This window comes from Watersipora subatra, chromosome 10 (genome assembly GCF_963576615.1).
Source record: "Watersipora subatra chromosome 10, tzWatSuba1.1, whole genome shotgun sequence".
Lineage (NCBI taxonomy): Eukaryota > Metazoa > Bryozoa > Gymnolaemata > Cheilostomatida > Watersiporidae > Watersipora > Watersipora subatra.
Genome location: NC_088717.1, coordinates 5,632,416 through 5,649,417, shown reverse-complemented (window position 1 = coordinate 5,649,417; position 17,002 = coordinate 5,632,416). Strand labels below are relative to the sequence as shown.

The 17,002-nt window shown below is 35.1% G+C and overlaps 1 protein-coding gene across 2 annotated transcripts in view; it reads right to left on the bottom strand.

Moving 5' to 3' along the window:
- The window catches only part of LOC137406032 (amphoterin-induced protein 1-like), a 28,940-nt gene extending 23,387 nt beyond the window's left edge, over window positions 1-5,553 (bottom strand). For both annotated transcript variants that reach the window (XM_068092549.1, XM_068092550.1), the window contains exon 1: window positions 5,324-5,553. In XM_068092549.1, the coding sequence (XP_067948650.1) occupies window positions 5,324-5,551 (228 nt within the window). In that variant the 5' untranslated portion in view covers window positions 5,552-5,553. The remainder of the gene's footprint in view (window positions 1-5,323) is intronic.
- Window positions 5,554-17,002: the final 11,449 nt, after the last annotated feature.

Genomic DNA, 17,002 nt, shown 5'->3' with positions numbered 1-17,002 from the left:
CTGTTTTCTAACTCTAAGGCTTGACAGTTTTTCCTTTAAAACTTTGAAAGCAACACGATCGAAACGGTAACTGTATCCGGCTAATATTTTATAATCAAAGTAGGACCTTGTTTAACTCGGTCTATCACTTTGACATATATAAAAAACGGTTTGACAAAAATGCGGAGCTCAATGGCAATAATGTCGATTCGCCCGAAGGCGATCCCAAAATATAGGTAGGCAAAATTAGCATCTCTTCACCAGTAAAAGGGTTAAAAATTGCAAACCTTTTACGAGTTTGTTTGTTTCATCAATAAAAAAATAGAACAAAAAATTGAAGTACTCAATAAACACATCACATGGTTGTCAACAAAAGAGTGTATAATTAATTTCTAATAATAAACTTGTAACAAATATAACAACACAAAGGAGGTGATGATGAGACCTATATGCAACGGCGAACCGGTCAAAGTCCAATTAGACGATAGCAAAAAAAATAGACTCTCACTCCCGCTCCAGAAGATGAAGTCTTGGAGTATTTTTAAATTCAGAAATGGATCTGTTAAAGAAATGGGTCTGAACCGGTCAAGGCCCAATTAGACGATAGCAGAAAAAATAGACTCTCACTCCCACTCCAGAAGATGAAGTCTTGGGAGTATTTTTAAATTCAGAAATGGGTCTGTTTTTAAACATATTTAGGTATTTGGTTCCATAGCACTGATCTTTGGTATGTTGTTTTTCGATGAATGGCAGAGGATCTAGATGGTGGAATGGGTAAATTTATAAAACTTTGTCTTGTAATCTTTACAGGCGCAGTGTTTTGAAAATAATCTTAAAATGTTAGAAAAGCATGAAGCAAAGTATGATATTTATATAACCGAAAACTGTCAAAAAGTTTCAAGGCTTGGAAAAGCTCTTTAGTAGGATATAGGAAATCTTTTTTACAAATAATACGAACTAGCCTTTTTTGAAAGAGAAATAAATGATTTAAGTACACAGCTGGAGCATTTCCCTGCACTTCAACACAGTAAGTTAGTTTTGAGTTTACATAAGCATTGTAAATCAGTAGTAAAATATATTCAGGAAGACACTGAGAACATCTAAACAATAACCCTGAAAAAGGATGGAATTTTTGCAAGATTGAATAGATATGGTGCGACCAATTTAGGTGTTTATCTAACGTTATACCTAAAAATTTAATAGTATTAGATTTAGAGATATTTTGCGAGTTTATGTTAAAGGTTGACTTGCAACAAAATTCACATTACAGTTATTTCGTATCAAAAGATTCACCATGTCTTACTCTGTTGTGTTGTAAGTGCCAAATATGTGGAAATGTGATTACAAGCTCTAAAAAGCTCAAAAACGAAAAGCCGCCGTAGATTGGAATCTCTTTATTTCTCTGACGTAGCCACGAAATTTGGTTATCGTCTTGTCACGTATGTTCTCATGTGAATTGAAAGGCCAATACAAAGCTCAATATAAAACTTATCGTGGTACTAGTTTATGACAAACACTTCGGGTTTTACCAAAGACCCTGAATCAAATATAGATGCTCGCTACTTTACAGTTTTGTTTCGGCCTGGTCTAATCGGCAAGTCGTAATCTGATCATGTGACCCAATACTTCGCAAATAATTTCTGCAGCACTTTTCGATTATCACAAGTGACCAACAGGCTCGTCATGATTATCAGATAATGATATGTACTCCTTCAGGCTAAGACTAAAAAATTAAACGAATTTTTACGGTAAGTTATAAGATATCACTGCTAAAAGTGACAGCATTACAATGACGGTAAAACAGACGCGTAAGAACAATAGACATGGTTTTATTGAATGCGTGAAGTATATTTGTGAAAATATTTCGACGAATAAGGTTGCAAGAAAGTGTAAACGGAAACTATCTCTCACAACTACATCACATTTGAGCCATTTTGGAAAGGGAATCCAAACTACGGCGGTCTCGTGTGGCTGCGATTTTCTGTTCGTTTTTGAGCTTTCAAGAGCTTGTAATCACCTTTCCACATATTTTGCACCTTCAACACAACAGAGTAAGACATAGTGATTCTTTTCATATCAAATAACGGTAATGTGAATTTTGTTGCAAGCCAACCTTTAAGGATTTTATCAGTAAAATTAAATTTATTTTGAGGGTTAAGCGGAGCGATGCTTTCAAAATCTTCTTTTCAAAATTCGAAAAATACAGCGCCACCCTCTATTTGAATGACACCTCTAATAAACAGCCATTATAGGAGAAAGGTTGAAAAATACAGCTTAAGTTTTGTATAAGAAGCCCACTAAATGCAATATAAAAAATCAAAAGCCCATATAAGAGCGATTAGAACTAATATACCATAAAACCTCTAATTGAACGCCATGGCGCTCTATTTTTCAAGCTTTCAATGGTGGCGGTCAGTTAGAGGCGGCAGTCAATAGAGGCTGGAGGTCAAATTTTCAAATGGCTCGTCAGCATTTTTGGAAGATAAATTTAGCCCTATTACGGGCTTAACGAATGTCGCCTATATTTTGCCCTCTTTTTCCAGTGGACCGATATTAACCATTTTGATTGCAATAAATCTGTTAACTTACCTCTAACTTGTCAAAGATCTCTTAATAAATGTACATCGAGAAACTGAGAAATATTTCTACCAGTTAATATCTATTGTTTGCAATTGATCGGCGATGATATTATAACCTGTGTCCTTCTTCGCAAGTTGTTAAAATTTTATTTCATTCGAAATTTGAAGACATATTTTTATTTTATATCTATATTTAACATTGTTGAATAAAAGCTCATTGCACTCACTGATATGTGTGCTACAGTTTGCAGACAAAACTAGCTTTTTATGTGCAATAGGAGTGGAGTTATGAGCATCGATCCATCGCAAGCTGTGTTAAGATAGCCACAAGGATGCTATTAAATATACATATTTATAAGTTATACAACAATAATCTATCAAATTATACAAATGTGTATTAATTACCAAGTGACATAAACTAACCATACTTATATTACATACAGAAACAAAAATTTACATTTTTAAAACAAAAATATTTTCATCCTTTACTCGGATAGCTGCATTCTGATTGTTGCTTTTGATGGAACGAACATCTTCTAGTCGTCCAATACCTCCCACAATATCTTCTGGCCTCAAACCGTCTTCTGCACTACTGAACTAGTCGATATTAGCATCCAAACAATTTTTTTGGCAGAGACAAACTTTCACGCGCTGTATTTAGCACTAATGCAACGCGGAATAGTTTACTTGCTAAAAGTTTGCTTGCGTAACCTTTAGTCCAAAACTTGGGAACCGGTTTTTATATGCATGTCCTTCGACGTATTGGGACTGCGTTAAAAAAGGAACGACTATTAGCCTGAGACAGTTACTAGTTATTTCTATGGCATTGCTTTCCAAGTTTCATCTACTATCGTAAATTTGAACCATTTTTATATATGTTCACATACTTCGAAGTATCAGGACTGCGTTAAATAAGGTACCACTATTAGCCTGAGAAAGTAATTATTTCTATAGTGTTGCTTTAAAAGTTCATCTACCAATGTAAATTCAAGCCGATATTTATATTGTAGGCTACTTCAAAGTAGACAGACCGCAATAAACATAGAACTACTACTAGCCTGAGACCGTTATTGATTATTACTATGGTATTGCTTTCAAAGTTTTAACGAAAAAACGAAAAGCTTTGGAATTGGACAAAAAATTTAATTATAAACAATTCATTATTAATACGATTTTGTGGACATTCTTCTACTGATCAGTTGGTATTATGGGCTCGGAAATATCAAGTAATGTCAGTGGCGGTCAAATGGAGGCGGCGTTCAATTGGAGAGTGGTGGTTTATTTTCAACCCTTCCCTCAGGGTGGTGGTCAATCGGAGGTGGCGTTCAAATAGAGGTGGCGTTCAATTAGAGGTTTTACGGTATCTACACTCAGCTTACAATGGATTGACCCTTATAACTGCTCTTCTATTGCACATAACAAGCCAGTTTTGGCTCCAAATTGTAGCAAACATATCAACAGGCGCCATGAGCTTTGATGCAACATTAAATATAGTTATAAAATAAAAATATGCTTTCAATTCTAAAGTGGAATAAAAATTGAAAATTCCAACAAATTGCAACACAGGCTATAAGATCATAGTAGATCAATTGCAAGCAATAGATAGCAACTGGTAGAGATTTTACTCAACATTCCAATGCATATTAATTTAGAGATCTACGACAATCTACGACAAGTTGGAGGTAAATTACAGCAGATTTCTTGCATACAAAAGGGTTAATATCGCACCGCTTGAATGTGAGTGCAAAATATTGGTGACATTCGCTTTGCCCGTGTATTTGCAAAATGCCTCCCTTAATTTGAATGTTCCCTTTAATAAAGCGTCACTTCAGGGGAAGGGTCGAAGAACAGGGTGCCATGACAATTAAATGAAATTTCTACAGTGCAGTAGATGCTCCTATAACGTATATTTCCTATAACGTAAATTCCTGATAACGTAAAAAATTTACGCACAATTTGTGCTTCGTACTACGTAAAAAATTTCATATAATGTAAAGTATCAAGTAGGGGCAACACTCAACTTCCATTTGAATGGTAACATATCTCATGAGGTAACTTGTGAGAAAAAATGGCGTTCGTATTGTGTTATATCTATTATACATATAACCGTTATACCCGTTGCCCGGGTAATAAAGTCTTTGCACAAAAAATTATTTTTATTTAACATATAACAATAGTTACCACTCCAACTTTCAAACTTCATATCATGAAAAAAGTGTTTTGTGTAGTTTAAATAAATTTAGAGAAAAAATAAAACTGTAAAGGTTTTCAAACTTTTATATAGGTATTTAGGTAAATATGTAGGTTTTTATATAGGTATGTAGATGTATTTCAAAGTATCAGGACCGCGTTAAACAAGGAATCACTATTAGCCTGAAGCAGTAATCATTTCGATGGCATTGCTTTGAAAGTTCATCTACCATCGTAAATTTAAACCGGTTTTATTATAAAAATAGGCTACTTCGAAGTAGAAAGACCACGTTAAACAAAGAGATACTACTAGCCTGAGACCACTATTGATTATTTCTATGGTGTTGCTTTGAAAATTTTAACGAAAAAAACGCAAAACTTTGGAATTAGACAACAGGAGAATTAACTTATATTGATATAAGCGATTCATTATTAATACGATTTTGTGCACACTTTTCTACTGATCAGTTGATCTTATGAGCTAGAAAAGATCAAATAGTGTCAGTGGCGGTCAAATGGAGGTAGCGTTCAAATAGAGGTGGTGTTAAATTAGAGGTTTTACGGTAGATACCTACCTTGAGGTTAACAAAACGACTAAGCATGTTGTCGTAGGTGAGGTTGGTGAGAGTGTTGCCGGAGAAGAGTACATGTGTCGTTGAGTCTGATACTTCACTTGGGATCTCGTTTAGCACCTCCCGATGACAATCGGCTATGAAATCACTTCCTTCTCGTCTCCTACTACATCCTGTACACAGTTGGAAGCACAGGCCTACCAGCAATCCTAATCTGCATTTAATGTTCATGTCTACAAAACCCAAGAAAGCTTTTGCAAATTGACGCCTAGTCTAAGAGAATGCTAAGTGCCATGGCACAAATTTGAGAAACCAGGGTAAATGATGGCAGCCATTGCCTCACACTGCCACTCCAACAGCAGTTTGAGCTAATGGAGAGGTAATAAATATAGTATGCAGTTATTTCTGTGTCAGAAATGTTGAAATAGTTCGGTGTGTAACACATTGTAGATTTGGGTTTTATGGGAGTTGCCTACTTTTGTATACATATTTTTGTCTACCTATCATGCACTGCTTTGTCTCCCTATCTCTATGAGTAATAATACAGCGATCGTTAATCGTGAACATAGTCATCAATCACAAACAAAATAAATATCAACAAGAAATTATGTTTCATTGCAATCAATCTCTTAAATTTTTAGGTTATTCTAAATGTTGACCAGATTAACCTTCTGATAATGTATATGAATATCTACTCTGAAGCAGAACGAGTGCGGTAATCAGTCAGCATATCTTGTGTTGAAGCGTTTCTTTGCTTCAACACACTACCAGAGGCGTAAACACGCAATTGTAGATATTCTCTATTATTAGCAAAGCAGTGGTAGAATAGATTAAGGTATAAACCCAATTTCAAGCGTCTACTGGTCATACAAAACCAGGCTTCAAAAGTGTCAAATCATCTGACTGACATGAACAGGAATCTAGTTGATTCATGGGATAAGTTGATTTTCGAAATAACCTTGTACTAGAGTGAGGCGCATCTTCCAAATTATAAGGATTACATCAGTGATACTGCATGGAAATATCAATTTAGGACATGCTAAGGTTAGACAAGTCATGGATTACCTAGATGCTTCTTATTCATGAGAATAGTTTCGTGTGTGGTTAGAGTAACAATGCAATCATGAAGCAAGTGATACGCACTAACCACTTGTACACCATAAGCATTTTAATACAGTAAAAAATCAAAAATGCTGGCTACGAAAATTGGCAAATATATGACATGGAAGTATGAAAAACTTAAAACTTGTTCTCTATGACCTAGAGTCAAGATTTGACTTTATCTCAGTCCTGCACCCAGTAGAACCATCACAGCACTGTAATCATGTGTTAGATCACTCTGTTGTTTTTTTAGACCATTAATGGCATATTGCAGATCATTATAAACAAATACAACAGCTGTGTCTAGAGTTACACAAAGCTGGCTATATAATTATCTATGTCATAGAGTTAGATTTGTGGTTGTACATGAATGTTCGACTTACACTACAATTTTTTTACAGTAGATGTAACTTGTCACTGCTAAAATTTAAGTAATCCAAAAAGTTGGTAATGGTATGTAGTGGAACACTGCCTGATAAGTAGAGGTAATTGGAATTGTATACACAACTAACATTTGCAATTTGTTCGTTTAAATGTTGAAATACACCACCAATAATTTTATATTTTACTACCATTATAGTATAGTGAGCTCCTGAAAGATAAAGCGCTAGACCAAAGTCTGGTGAACACTTCCGAAAATTGTAATATATGTTCTTAAGCTTGTAATAGCGGTTAGTTTGTTTTAAAACTGGCAAACTATACATTATTAGAACCAAAAACTTTTGGGCGTTCGCGTGTTGTAATGAGATAATAAACAACAGCAACTAGGGCTAGCTTTTAGCCCCAAATCCCCCAAGGATATGCAAACAAGACCATTACAATTATTCAGTCAAACCTCAGAGGTTATAGGAAGATGTTTTTAGGAAAGATTCTAATACCTTCTGCTTTGCCACACCTCTTTAGGTAAACTCAGCCTAGGCGGAAAACTTTGGCTATCTCGTTTATTTTTTGTTTACAATAAATACTTGTTCAACACATATGACCCTATACTATGAGCAACTCTATTTTTCTTATTAGGCCTATATTAAAAGCTCTGAAACCTGCACAAATATTTCGCTGCAAGGTATGTCTTATATTAAATTCTACCGATCTTGCCACATTCGTAAGATGACCTTTTTAAAAGACCAACAATAAGCATGATGCAGCTTTGATGGACGAAAACAGCTGAGTTTTCCTGATATTCAAGTGGTAAACTAAACGTCAAAAATAACGCAAAAAAGTAAATTGCACGCAGCATCCTTTAACGTGATTCGGCATTGTATCAGCAGTTCCAAATTTATCACAAAGGTTGGAAATATCTGGCACACAGGCACACAAAAAGACAGTTGAAGCAACTACACAAAATATTGCATGAAACCATGACATACAAAACTGCTAACGAGCAAACTAAAAATTAATTTATTAAACGGTAACCGGTCTGTAACATAGTTTGAATGATTATTTCAAAAGATTCAAACCTAAGGGAAGCTGAGTGACAGTCCAGCGTAAAACGTAAATCCACTCAGAAGATTAATTCCATGAATAGATATCTTATATGCAAAACAATTTAATCCGATTCATTCCAAGAAAGTGTATTAACAAAAAAATATTCTCGTGAAGTAGTGAATAAAACGTAACAAATGAATCAAAAGCACACAAACAAAACAAGGGGTTTACCGCATTTCGTTTCAATCACAAAAGCTACAGGAAACAAGACCATAGACGGGCCAAGCTCCCCCAATAGCTACTCACTGTAGTCGGACACCCGATAACTGCCGCTTGATGACCAACCATAAGCTGTATGTCCATTGGTCAAAATGTGAGGATTGCACTCCTTATAGAGAGCAAATTGCCAGCAGAGCGAGCAACTGATGGCGACTACTGGCCTATATCCGGAGCTGGGTAGCAACGCCTAACGACTTTATAAGTGCCCTTGAGCTAGTTAGTAAACGCAGTCATCCCAATTCCACATCAAATAAAAAGGTGTTACAGCAGTTAAAGTTTTTGAACAAAACCTTCCTTACTAAGTTACTATCCATAATGCTATAGAATATTTTTGTCATGCCTAAAATAGGCTTGAATTTTTAATTTTGAGTGCTACTCCATTAGTGTTCACTAGTATTATTGTATAAATATGAAGCAGTCATTATGCAAAATCAATCAAAATAAATCAAAATGAAATCTCGATAAAAGAAGTTTTGTTATATACAATTTTGCTGTAATTCTTATTTGTTTTGAGAAAAACATGAGTTCAATTTTTTTTTCAAGTGGGATAGATTTGACAGCACAGAAGCAGTTTTTAAAACTCGATGAAATATTGTTCCTACATGTCATAAGAAATCAATGCATATAATTTTTGAGTCTATTTGTAATTTTTTAACAAATGCATTATTTGTTACAAACTTTACCAATAAACCTTGATTGTTATAAATTTTATCACCGGTACAAGTTTTATCACTTGCCCATTCATATCACTACGAATGTTACTTTAGGTATTAAATATTATGATAAAATTCTTGATTTTGGCTAGCATTCAACTCTATAAAGAAAAATTTACAAAACCAAATACATTTTATGCACTCTGATCAAAAATACAACAATGCTACAATTTGTCATAGCACAATTGCAGTATGACGCACCACAAATCTGTTCTTTAGGCAACTCCATGGTGATGTTTTTCCTAAACAATTTATTTGTTTATATCTGTAAAACACACTGAAAACATCTTCAGTTTTGAAACAGACGCATTTCTAGGAGATCAAAAGTATCACGGGTAACTTTTACAGAAAATTAGTGTGTATAGTATGTGAAGTTATAAAATAAACAACGGAAGTGACAAAATACGAATTACTGTAAATGATACATTTACAGGAAATAACAACCTTTAGTTGAAATTTGAATGAATGAAAATATGATAGGAGACACGGAGACAACAGGAAGAGGGAAGCGGAAAGATTGAAGCAGGGAATCGACGCTGGGAGCTCGAAGAGTGAGGAAGACTCTACTATTTATCAAAGGTATAACTGCTTATTGTAATAATTTACAAGAGCTTTTATGAGCACCACATAAGAAGATACAAACTTAGAATAAGTGTTTATCCTTCTGTAATAACTGACTTTGGTCATTTCACGTTCCTAAAACAAACCACCATGACTAATTAAGCTGCCATGGGTGGTCCTAACACTAAGGTCTTATTTTACCATGAATCAGGAATAGGAACAGCCAATAGGCCTGAGGGAGTATTCCAGGTGGAGGAGCTATAGCTCCTCCACCTGGAATACTGACTAAACCTGCTGTACAAGAGAATAACGCCTTAATGAGGCCACGACTATAATTATGTTAAAAGACAAGAGTGATTGAAAACCTGAACACCTTCTCAGCACCCCAAATTGAAGTGACGACCTGCTGCCAACCTGCTGCCAACCTGCTTTTGTGATTGTAGAAAAGTTCATTACTTACCTGCTGTCAACAAGGAGTTGTGCATTCATTGTGCTTTTAATTGAGAAGACAACCCAACAAAACTTAAATAGTCAAAAGTTAGCTGTTTATAGTTATTCCCAACCACATGTAAGAGACAACAACTACATGCTCATTTTGAAGAAATATGCAGCCTTCTGAAGCCTATCTATTGCATCAAGTCTTATGTTTTTTATTTAATGTCATTTTTATAGCAATTCCTGGTGACATTTTTTTTTAGGTTTTACAACTTCTGCAATATCTACTCTCTAACCTTTTTGTAACATAAAAACCTTGTGCTAGATTTATCAGATCATAATATATTATTGCAATATTTACTAAATCTATTTTTATTTCTTCATTTAGTTAGTATTGTAAACAAAGATTTGCTAATGAGCTCATTATTGTCTCAACAGACTAAATGTATTCTATTTCTCTTTAGGCTTAGGTTTATGTGATCATTTTTTAGCAATGCTTTTTGCTGAAACGTAAATATACAAGAACAATATTAATTTAACTGTTTCATTTTTTGAAGCCTTAATTTTATATAAATCAACTCTTGAAATGTGTCATTATGTGTCATTTGTCTTTATGTGTGTGCGCATGTGTGTGCTTGTATGCGTGTGTGCGCATGTGTGTGCTTGTATGCGTGTGTGCGCAGGTGTGTGCGTGTATATAATAATATAAACCCTCCGCAAATAGGTTACGGCTATCATATGGGCGGGGTTTAATGATCGAGCTCTGTTAGGATGAACTCGAATATGGCACAAGAACAAAGAAATATGCTGAATAAAGTCCGTTGTAAATTTACAAATATTATGAACAATGGGGGTTATTTTACTGATCTGGTGGTTTCATTTTGTTGTCAAATAAATATAGTTGCCCAATATTGTCACCGTTATGATCAGTCAGTTGCCATTCACAAGCATTTCTGATATTAATAGTTGCCTTTGTGAAATGGCCCAAATTAGGTTTTATATTTAGATTTCGAGTGTAAAAACTACACTGCACAGCTTTGCCTGCTGTCCCATCTTATTGGCCAAGTAAAACAATATGACAACAATAAAAGACTGTCATTTTATATTAGTAGTGGCAAAATATTAATCAAATATTAGAGAAAAAAGACGTTGTTCGGTTGATTTTGGGTAAATTATATTTAACTTTAAGCATATATTACGACCCTTACCAATCTCAAAATTGGTAAAAATAGGTGATTTGACATGTTTTATTATTCATAGACCCTTTTTTTTTGTCAAGTATTTCCCCAACACTGTAGAAATTCAAGGTTTGCTATTGTGAACTGCAGAGTTTTACTGACTAAATGAGCTAATGAGATGATAACAGCGAGTCGTGCTTTCCAAAACCTAGCAAGGCAACGCGGTCGCCCCGCGAGAACTGTGTTAGCCCCGAAACCCCGGCTAGCACAATCCCAACAGAGCGCGATCATTAAACCCCGCCCATATGATAGCTGTCGCCCATCCTTGTGGGGGATTTTATATCATTGGTGTGTGCATGTGAGTGTGAGTGAGTGTATCTGTCTGTTAGTCCATGTGAATGTAGTGTTTTCACGGTTTTTTGGTTGATTTCATCCAAAGTTCTCATGCATATGCTCCATGTCTTTCTAAAGGTCCCTAAACATTTAGTCTCAAAACTCCATCTGGTTCCTGAAGACCCGCTTCTTAAACATCTACCTGCGGGCTATCTGATTAGACTATCTGACTGAAAATGAAAAAAGTCTTACATGCTGGCTTACTGCCAGTCTGGTAGTTAGATAGAAAGCAGTTGATTAGTAATGATAGCGAAATGTCATGATTCCAAGACCCACACAAAGCGATATTTTATAAAGCGCCTTAACTACCACCTATAACATTTCTTTAGTGGGACGATATCAAGATTACAAAATCCGAGTTTAATAGGTAAAAGTAATTGACTATGTTCCTAGTTTGCAAATGTTTTTACTATAATAAGAGCTGTGTTCCAGGATGCTAAAAAGTTTTCATGTGAAAGATGAGTTATAAGAACTGATTACCACAGCTCTACGCAGGCCCGTATTCCCTGGGGCAGCTAGCCGGCTGAGCCGCCCCAACTTGCAACCAGGGAATACAGGCCTGGCTCTACGTGTTATCTATGGCTTAGTTCAAGGCAAAGCCAGTTTTAGCAATGCAGACTCGATTGGTGACCTTAGAACTTTTACTTTCCATATAAATGCTTGTCGATCTATAATTAGAAATGCAAACACACTTTTGCGCGCCTCAAGGGTAATTACCATCAGTGAATTAGCTTTATGGAAAAGCTTTATGGATTGTTGCTACAAAAACAGTGTAGCTATCCGCGTTGGAAATCTACACACATACTGCGGGCGATCTCATTGAAAATAAAAGAAATAATGTAATGGCCGGACTTATCGCTAGTTTCAACTTAAAACCTCCAACGGTATAGAGGTGAGCTGATGATGACGATACTTGTGTCATTTCATGAATAGTTTTGTTGCAAGCTCCCAGAAGCAACTAAAAATTAGTTAATTCTTTTTTATTATATAAAACTCAAGTTTCTGTTTGCTTAGTCAGATGTCTATTTTATCGAATCACCTGAGCCCTACAGACCTTTGAATAACTTGAATATTTTAATTGGCATTGATTACACCAGATCTCTGTGCGGCAAAATGTTTTAAAGAAAGAGAGATAGCAACTCCGTTGGGAACAGCTTTGCTAGAACAGGAAGGACAATTTGGACCCAAGGAAAAGCTGAGGATGAACCTGACTAGTGTCTTTTTTAAGAGAAAAAGAAACTTGTACAAACGAAGTTACATGTATTTAGCGCTTGTTTCAACTGCTCCTTATTGCCACAATCACTGTTTCCATAGTATGACTGGGTTTGGAGTTGCCCGCTGCCGAAAAATTCACGCTTTATCCCCTCAATGATCCAAAGCTTCAATATAAAGTTCATTCAAAAAAACTGAATACGCATATGTGATCATCAATACTTACACTTCTTGACTGCGTGTGTCGATACTTACACCCCTGACTACCTGTGTCAATACTTACACTTCTTGACTACTTGTGTCAACACTTACACTTCTTGACTACTTGTGTCAGTACTTACACTTCTTGACTACTTGTGTCAATACTAACACTTCTTGACTACTTGTGTCAACACTTACACTTCTTGACTACTTGTATCAGTACTTACACTTCTTGACTACTTGTGTCAATACTTACACTTCTTGACTACTTGTATCAGTACTTACACTTCTTGACTACTTGTGCCAATACTTACACTTCTTGACTACTTGTGTCAACACTTACACTTCTTGACTACTTGTGCCAATACTTACACTTCTTGACTACTTGTGTCAACACTTACACTTCTTGACTACTTGTGTCAATACTTACACTTCTTGACTACTTGTGTCAATACTTACACTTCTTGACTACTTGTGTCAATACTTACACTTCTTGACTACTTGTGTCAGTACTTACACTTCTTGACTACTTGTGCCAATACTTACACTTCTTGACTACTTGTGTCAACACTTACACTTCTTGACTACTTGTGTCAGTACTTACACTTCTTGACTACTTGTGTCAATACTTACACTTCTTGACTACTTGTATCAGTACTTACACTTCTTGACTACTTGTGTCAATACTTACACTTCTTGACTACTTGTGTCAATACTTACACTTCTTGACTACTTGTGTCAGTACTTACACTTCTTGACTACTTGTGTCAATACTTACACTTCTTGACTACTTGTGTCAGTACTTACACTTACTGACTACTTGTGTCAATACTTACACTTTTTGACTACTTGTATCAGTACTTACACTTCTTGACTACTTGTGTCAGTACTTACACTTACTGACTACTTGTGTCAATACTTACACTTTTTGACTACTTGTATCAGTACTTACACTTACTGACTACTTGTATCAGTACTTACACTTCTTGACTACTTGTGTCAATACTTACACTTCTTGACTACTTGTATCAGTACTTACACTTCTTGACTACTTGTGTCAATACTTACACTTCTTGACTACTTGTGTCAATACTTACACTTCTTGACTACTTGTGTCAACACTTACACTTCTTGACTACTTGTGTCAATACTTACACTTCTTGACTACTTGTGTCAATACTTACACTTACTGACTACTTGTATCAGTACTTACCCTTACTGACTACTTGTGTCAATACTTACACTTCTTGACTACTTGTGTCAACACTTACACTTCTTGACTACTTGTGTCAATACTTACACTTCTTGACTACTTGTGTCAATACTTACACTTACTGACTACTTGTATCAGTACTTACACTTACTGACTACTTGTGTCAATACTTACACTTCTTGACTACTTGTGTCAATACTTACACTTCTTGACTACTTGTGTCAACACTTACACTTCTTGACTACTTGTGTCAATACTTACACTTCTTGACTACTTGTGTCAATACTTACACTTCTTGACTACTTGTGTCAATACTTACACTTACTGACTACTTGTATCAGTACTTACACTTACTGACTACTTGTGTCAATACTTACACTTCTTGACTACTTGTGTCAATACTTACACTTCTTGACTACTTGTGTCAATACTTACACTTCTTGACTACTTGTGTCAATACTTACACTTCTTGACTACTTGTGTCAATACTTACACTTCTTGACTACTTGTGTCAATACTTACACTTCTTGACTACTTGTGTCAGTACTTACACTTCTTGACTACTTGTGTCAATACTTACACTTCTTGACTACTTGTGTCAGTACTTACACTTACTGACTACTTGTGTCAATACTTACACTTTTTGACTACTTGTATCAGTACTTACACTTACTGACTACTTGTATCAGTACTTACACTTCTTGACTACTTGTGTCAATACTTACACTTCTTGACTACTTGTATCAGTACTTACATTTCTTGACTACTTGTGTCAATACTTACACTTCTTGACTACTTGTGTCAATACTTACACTTCTTGACTACTTGTATCAGTACTTACACTTCTTGACTACTTGTGTCAATACTTACACTTCTTGACTACTTGTGTCAATACTTACACTTCTTAACTACTTGTGTCAGTACTTACACTTCTTGACTACTTGTGTCAACACTTACACTTCTTGACTACTTGTGTCAATACTTACACTTCTTGACTACTTGTGTCAACACTTGCACTTCTTGACTACTTGTGTCAATACTTACACTTCTTGACTACTTGTGTCAATACTTACACTTCTTGACTACTTGTGTCAACACTTACACTTCTTGACTACTTGTGTCAATACTTACACTTCTTGACTACTTGTGTCAATACTTACACTTCTTGACTACTTGTGTCAATACTTACACTTCTTGACTACATGTGTCAATACTTTCACTTCTTGACTACTTGTGTCAGTACTTACACTTACTGACTACTTGTGCCAACACTTACCCTTCTTGACTACTTGTGTCCATCCTTACACTCTCTGACTATTTATGTAAATACTAGATATATGCCCGGCGTTGCCAGGATAATAAAATAGTCTTTGAGCAGAAAATTTATTTTTAATTAACCTTTACAATAGCTACCATCATAACATTTAAACTTCATGTCTTGAATAAAGTATTTTGTGCAGCTCAAATAAATTAAGAGAAAAACTAAAACAGCTGTAAAGGTGTCTAAATATAATATAATTAGCAAGTAATGGTTAGATGAAGTATGATTTGTTACAATGGTTGCAATGAAAAATGAATAGATACTGATACAATTAAAACTAACTGAACCAAAACAAAATAAAAAATCATGATTATGTTGAATTAATAATAATAAAGAGTACATAGAATTGTGTGCATAAAAAAGGTTACTCCAGAAGCTATTTATGAAAATTTTGAATATGACGATACTGGTAGCTCTCAATAATCGATACTGGCATAAACGTAAAAATGAGATGTCACTATTAATCAGTGAAGTGCACAAGAGTACTTTGTTTGATCAAACGGAGAGAGAATGTAGATGCAATTCCTACTTGAGAATGTCCGTGTGAACATATTTTAATTTTACAATTTCTAGCGATCGCTCTTTGCAATAACCGGAGATTGAAGTTTGAAATTGTGTCGTTACAGCTGCACTGAGAAGGACCATCTGAAATTGAACCGGCACAATTAAAACCTACAAATGAAGAAAAATGAATAATAGATTTTAAAAATAATTTTTGAAAAAAATTTCAAAAGAAAAACGCACACAACAGGTGATGATAATTGGTAATATAACGCTCATATTTAGCTTTAATTAGGATAAGGATACTGTAGATAAGTTGATTGAAAAACAGTGACTCAACCTTGTGGTTAGGTGGGTGTGTTTGCATACTTGCACTTGCAATCATCGTGAGTTCAATTCCAGTATGGTGGATATTTTTTATTGCTAGACTTCAACCGCTAAAACTAGATACATGGATGACAGAAATCAAAAGAAAAACTTTGAAGGCTATAAATATAGATTGTCATTAGATGACACTTGCTGCTGTGTGACAAGCATGTGACACCTGGCAGATACTTCGCTTTTATTTACTAGTTTGTTTCAAATATAAAATAAACCAATTTGGTCTGACACCGTATTTACTGCTAGCTTCAATTTTTATCTCAGTAAGTTAATGATGTAGCGGATAAGGAGTTTGACCTCTCTCGTGATAAACATCTTTCTTTGTATTCTAGCCACCTCCACTTCTACGTATAGTTTATCTTACGACTCATTTGCTACACAGCCCCTAGATTATTCCATCTAATAAGAGACAAGTGTTGACAAGTACGATTTACTAGTTACATGTTGTGGCTAGAAGCCTGTCATGCTCAAGGTAATGATTATTTATTACAGGTCAATTATTTACCAGGGTGAATGTTTATAGCAACTGGTCATTAGTATTACTGAGCTCAAGCCTATTAAAATTGCCGAAGGAACTGAAATAAATTAGGAGCTGCAATAATTCAGGAACTGCACTAACTTGGGAATTGTACTAGTTTAGTAACTTCACTAATTTAAGAACTGCACTAATTTAGGAACTGCACCAATTTAGGAACTGAACTAATTTAAGAACTGTACTAATTTAGGAACTGTACTAATTTAGGAACTACACTAATTTAGGAACTGTAC